The sequence below is a fragment of the Strongylocentrotus purpuratus genome, unplaced genomic scaffold (assembly GCF_000002235.5).
Source record: "Strongylocentrotus purpuratus isolate Spur 01 unplaced genomic scaffold, Spur_5.0 spur5_scaffold_17, whole genome shotgun sequence".
Taxonomy (NCBI): domain Eukaryota; kingdom Metazoa; phylum Echinodermata; class Echinoidea; order Camarodonta; family Strongylocentrotidae; genus Strongylocentrotus; species Strongylocentrotus purpuratus.
This window is the reverse complement of record NW_022145602.1, coordinates 11878212-11884450: the sequence shown is the minus strand read 5'-3', so window position 1 is coordinate 11884450 and position 6239 is coordinate 11878212. Positions and strand designations below refer to the sequence as shown.

Here is a 6239-nt window from a genome sequence, read left to right as displayed (position 1 = left end):
CAGTATCCTCCTTCTTCCCACAATTTTCCCTGTCAAAGCAAAATTCTCTAGGCCTTCTTTACGTGTAATGTGACCCATAAACTTCAACTGCCTAATCAACATCTCACGTATCATTTTCCTTTGCACTCCAGCTCGTGTAAGAACTTCCTCATTACTAACTTTGTCAGTCCAGGGGATTTTCATCATTCTTCTTAGAAACCACATTTCGCAACTTTCCAAACGCTTTTTAGTATCAGAGGCTAAAGTCCATGTTTCACTACCATAGTGGACTATGAGGTCTTAAAACGCAACTGCGCACGCGCACCCTGCCAGTCCGGGTCACTGCACGCACTAAGCACCGCCTACTTGCACTGCCAAGTCGTCACGCAGCAATACCTGTAAACATACACTACCGATCACATTACTGCTAAAAAAGGGAACAGTTTGTGGAAAACCGCGGTATATGAACTTGATCGAGTTTCCATGAAAATTATGGTTGCGCGCATCCGGGTAGGTTATTTAATCATTAATGTTATTGACACGCTCTCAGTTTAAAAACCAGTGTCTATAAAACCTTGCTCGTTTTATAACACTCCGCGATCTTCTCTGCGATCAGACCCGTAGTTTTGTTTGAATCATAGCAGATACCGCACAGTCGATGCTCTTAAGCTGTGGTTGCCCTAACAGGCCTTCAAGACTAAACAGCCCAAAAGATTGGAGTATTATCTTAAACATGTCGGCATTGAAGAGAAGCCCCCGAAATGTCCGCAGTCCGCGCAGCACAGCGGCCATGGTCAAACACCTGCCGTCTGCGGTGGCCGCCTTACTACAGTCGGGAAAGGGGCCGGCAAAGTTGACCAAAGTCGACACCCCGGACGGGGTAAAGGCGGTGCCCTTAGCCGACTGGCTATGGGACAAAAGTCAGGTGCAGGCGCAGGCGGCACTCGACACTGACTTCATCCAGGGCATCAAGAGTGGTCTTCTGGATCCCACCAACTACGGTGAGTTCTTTTATTTGGGTGACTATTTGGTACAATTCGGCATGTCTTAACACTACTGGGCCAGAAGGGATTACACCACACAGCGAGGTCACTGACAGGTGGCTATCTCATTAACTCAGCTCTCAACTAACGTAAGAAAAAGAGGATCATGGGGGACCAACAGGCACCGATTGGGGAAGTTAAATTCTTAAATTGTTATTATAAGATAAATTATGAGCTTTCATATCAGACATAAACAATGGCAAACCGAGCACCGACGATAAGTTACTAGTTTAAAAAGTTTCAAATTTTTAATTAGGAGCAGAACGCTCCTAGTTTTTAATATTGATGTCTGTCAATCTTTTTCGCGTAATACATCATCATCTTTTAAGAAGGACATTCGACCAAATAAAATGCAGTGTATTTCTTTCGGTCAAAAATATTGTTTACGTTATTCACCGTTTGTAGAGGTGAGAACCCATTAACTAAACATTCTATTCAGGGTTGACGCTTTGCATAACCTACAACCACAAAACTGTTGAGAATAAGAAGAAATAAACCTTGTATGAAGTGATTTAATATGGAAACCAATTTAAACTTGTAATCTTCATGGAGTCAACTTTTCAAAGAATAAAAAACACCATGTTTATGAAAATAAGTTTAATTGGATATCCATTGGTCGTTAACTTTAAAGGTATGACCAGGGACTGGTATGACATAGTAGTGACAGAGAACAAAACATTTACGGACAGTGTATATACCTTGCGCCATGGAATAACAGACCCGTCAATGTTGGAGCTCAAGCCAATATCCGGGTCACGAGAAAATAGCGTCAAACCGTTCTGTGCTTTTGCACACCAACCATATCGAAATAAGCCACTGCGTTCAAGTTGTGGAGGTCTTAAAATACAATATTCGCGAAGATGACTGCTTTTCAGACGAAAATATTTTCCAGGGGGGATTGGAAGTGTCATCTTTATAAATAGCGAGCTTTCAGATACAAACCAATTGCTCACTCTTCTCACCATAAACAAAGCTATATCCCACATTTAATCCACAGGTGGCTACACAGTTCAGGACGCCGTGTACTGCGATAATGCCACTGACTACTTTGGGATCGCTGAGATGAAAGCCTGCGATAAAGACCTAAAGGAATTCATTGCCGCACGCATAAAAAGTTACGCTGAGTAAGTGTTTGGTGAAAATAGTATGGGTGTGGTGAGTGGTGGTGTGATTGATCGTTTGATTGATCGATTGATTGATGTATTGATCGACCAATCAATCGATCGATCTAGTTAGTGAGTGAGTAAAATACAAAATATACAGTTCCTAGCTCATTCTACCCTCAACAATTGCTGTGGTCAGGAGGCGTACGTACGGGGGGGGGGATGTTTGGGGGTTAACCCCCCCTTTTGTATTTTTATGTGTGTAAACCCCACTAAAAAAAACCTGAGACCCCCCCCCCCCCTTTTTTTTTTTTTTTAAATATAAAAAAAAAAAAAAAAAAAAAAAAAAAAATTATACCCACGACTAACCTAAAAAAGGTGGCCTTACCCCCCACCCCCCAACGAAGAAAAATGTCAAATTTTCAAATTTCGAGACCAAAAAAAAAAAAAAGTGACCGCTTAGCCCCCCCCCCCCCCCCCCCCCCCCACCCCCCCCCCACTAAGCGACTTTTCGGCTGACTGAGCCGTTGCAATTTTTTTTGGACTACCAAAAAAAAAAAAAAAAATGTCCGCTTACCAATCAATCGATCGATCTAGTTAGTGAGTGAGTAAAATACAAAATATACAGTTCCTAGCTCATTCTACCCTCAACAATTGCTGTGGTCAGGAGGCGTACGTAGGGGGGGGGGGTGTTTTGGGGTTAACCCCCCCCTTTTGTATTTTTATGTGTGTAAACCCCACTAAAAAAAAACCTGAGACCCCCCCCCCCCCCCTTTTTTTTTTTTTTTTTTTAAATATAAAAAAATAAATAAAAAAAATAAAAATTATACCCACGACTAACCTTAAAAAGGTGGCCTTACCCCCCCCCCCCCCAACGAAGAAAAATGTCAAATTTTCAAATTTCGAGACCAAAAAAAAAAAAAAAAGTGACCGCTTAGCCCCCCACCCCCCCCCCCCCCCAACCACTGAGCGACTTTTCGGCCGGCGCGATTTTCAAATTTTCGGGAGCAAAATATTTTGGGCCCGATTTTAAACCCCCCCCCCCCCTTGAAAAATCCTGCGTACGCCCCTGGCGTAGACAAAGGAACATCCCTTCACTGCTATTATGTACAAATGTGTAGAACAGGTGAATATGCATGTGACACCTCTTCTACACACAAAACGTACTACCATTCGGTAAAAAAGGTCTGTAAATTAGGTGATTGCAATCACTTAAGTCGATTCGACCAACTAATAGTCGTTATTTTCCCACTAAAAGCTTTATTCAAGCCCTTTGGTTTTTTAAGGAATTTAAAAATTAGTATTGTCTTTCAAATGCCGTTCGAATTTACCCCTTTTTCTTTCTTTTTTTGGCCTGCAAATGGAGCATAGTACCTTAGACACTGAGAACCTCGTTTTCAAACCTGGCAGTGTGCAGATTGGTGCTATTTTCTTAAATTTGAAGTTCGTCTATATTTTGGCCTTTTCAACCAACCTGTATTAAGCGTGTATATCGGTTATTTTCAATCAAAATGTTTTTAGCGTGTATGCTCATGATTGTATTTGAAGGTACACGGAGATAATGTTCAAAGAGTGGTACATCCAGGACCCGAAAGGGATTGCCATGGGAGACGCCGCTGCCTCCTACTCTAAATTCGAGCTGGGCGTGGCTACAAAGGAGGAACCGTTTTACCTGCTGATTGCCATGTTGCCGTGTGAGAAGCTGTGGGGGTGGCTTTCCCAGCAGATCGAATCAGGCATAGTAAGAATAGACAAGATCCATTAAGCCCCGCCCCTTTTCTTAATGACCAATCCCACCCGCATTTTACACGCACTCACACGCATGGAACGGTGTCTGTCGGACCATAGTCGCGGTCATGATTGGTCGGTTCGGCAAGGGGCGGGGCTTTATGGATTATCGTATTCAGCTTGTTAAGAATCCAACAATTTATAGGGGTTGGTCGCCGAAACATTTTGCACACGACCCCTTGCTGTACTGCTCCCAAACTACGTCATATTTCATATCCCATTGTTTACATGCTTACTAGTTTCGTTTCGTTCTGTTCAAACTCTGGGCACACAGGGTAACCCTCACGAAGACATGTTTTGTTTGTTTATCCTGATGAAAATAAAACAATAATTAATTGATTGAGTATTTATTTTTGAAGCCGGATGGAATTTTTGAAGTTAAAATTGTTGTGATGTACACAAGTTTTTTTGGGATCGATCAAACTAAAACCGCCATCAAATAAAAAGGGTAAAAACATTCATATATGTAAACTGAAAACTAAACGAAATTCTGTATAATTATTCGTCCAAAGTACGGGTTTGCACGTCACGTATTTTTTATTGTGCAATTATAGAATGACACCAACGTGTACAGTTTCTGGATAGAAGATAACCTGCCGGGAAGCCATACACTCGCGACTTACATCAACGAGAATGCCGTGAGGTTTGGCGTGGATCCACAGAAGGCCATGGACATCTACCAACAGGGTATGCAGTGCGAGGTGGATTTTTTCACTTCGGGAACAATCGAGGAGGTAAACTGAATGGTCTGAATGTCCAACGTTCCAACTGTGAGGTTGCAACACTCTTAATTAATAAATTAATGCAAAATTACACATGATCGAAACCTACTTGGTGAACGTTAGGCTCCGTCATTTTTTTGCAATTCTATTAGCGCAATTGATACTGGAATACTCTTTTTTATAATGTTTTTTTTTAGCTCGTGGCAATTGTAGCAGTTTATGGCAATTTTTGGAAAATCGCGTTTTATTCGTAGAATTTAGTTTTAAGTGGAATGTTATCTGTAACATATGATCATTAAGTATGTGCGTATTAAACCTATGTACAAAATAAAACATGGAGGCGTATTGGTGCGAATCAAAAATTATTATGTTGATTGTACACGGTAAATGGTCTTGGTCAAAATACTATAAAAAAAATAGAAAGAAAAAATGGCAACATGTCACCACCAGCTGACAATTTGGAGTTTGTGATTTGTTTTTTCCAAAAATAGTGATGATCAGATAACTGGGTTCGAATTTTGGAAATTATTGCCTCCAGGCCGTTTAATCAAACGGCTGTTGGCTCAAACGGCACAATCAAACCTCCCACTACAACCCCCATTCCGGTGTTGCACATGTGTTTATTTTTAAACCGTTCGCGTGGCGACTGCAACCGCACTTTTGACTGGCCGCTCCCGAATCCATAAGAGCTTGACGAACTGACCAATCACGGCCTCGACAGTGGTTTGAAAGAGATCGGTCCATGCGCGTGAAACGATTCGACCTGCTTGGAATGCCACTCCCACATCTTCTCGCACACAAAATGTGAACCTCTGTAGCTGCATTTTGAGGAATGTTTCCCAATTTCGGCTTTCAAAATTTAAATGCCACAGTAACGAGAAATGAGGACCTCTACAGTGATACCAAACTGATCCTTTAATGTGAAGAAAACAAATACACTGTAGTGCCAACAACTGCGCAGAGAAAATGATTGTAGAAAAACAGCTTTGGAAACAAAATTATTCGTTTTTTGTGCTACCCACGTCCCCAAGAAAAAAAGGTCATTTTGAACAGGCAAAACATTTCAAACAAAATAGCCCCCAGAGATTTTATGAGACTCTAAGTTTTAAACAGGCCAAACATTTATATTGATGCCGACTAGTAGATTTACTTTGTTTTATTCTTTGTTTCTACTTATTTTTGGGGGAATATATGACTTCGAGCAATAATTAATTTGAATAAAACCATCCACTCTTACCCTACAAGGCAAACTGACAAATTCTATTTAAGAAAAAAACAAAACGCATTGGCTCTCAAATCCATTAGACACGCCGGCCCAGACATCTGGAACTCTCTGCCCATTGTAATAAGAAACCTTAGGACATTGTATCCTTTTTAGGAAGGCAGTTAAAACTATGTTATTGTCTAAGTATTGATCCTGTCGTGTGTAATTTTACTGTATTCATGTTCGTGTGTACATTGACTGTATATTCAACAATGATGTGTAATCGTCCATGACCTAGCGTCGCTTATCCATTCATGAATGAACCTGCATTCAATCAGCAGATGTATGAGATTTATTGTATTATTACCAACGCTCCTTTTCTCCCCTTTCCTTTTCTTCT

The 6239-nt window shown here is 41.1% G+C and overlaps 1 protein-coding gene across 1 annotated transcript; it reads left to right on the top strand.

The window, feature by feature from the left end:
* Nucleotides 1-368: 368 nt before the first annotated feature.
* LOC115925196 lies at nucleotides 369-5115 on the top strand. The gene is made up of 4 exons (XM_030988755.1): nucleotides 369-980; nucleotides 2020-2146; nucleotides 3674-3866; nucleotides 4468-5115. The coding sequence occupies exons 1-4, from the start codon at nucleotides 638-640 to the stop codon at nucleotides 4654-4656; spliced, it is 852 nt and encodes a 283-aa protein (XP_030844615.1). The 5' UTR covers nucleotides 369-637; the 3' UTR covers nucleotides 4657-5115.
* Nucleotides 5116-6239: the final 1124 nt, after the last annotated feature.

Coding starts and splice junctions, on each gene's coding strand:
- LOC115925196 (XM_030988755.1), top strand. CDS start 638: ATGCTCTTAAGCTGTGGTTGCCCTAACAGGCCTTCAAGACTAAACAGC. Junction 981..2,019: donor TCTGGATCCCACCAACTACG/GTGAGTTCTTTT, acceptor TTTAATCCACAG/GTGGCTACACAGTTCAGGAC. Junction 2,147..3,673: donor CGCATAAAAAGTTACGCTGA/GTAAGTGTTTGG, acceptor TTGTATTTGAAG/GTACACGGAGATAATGTTCA.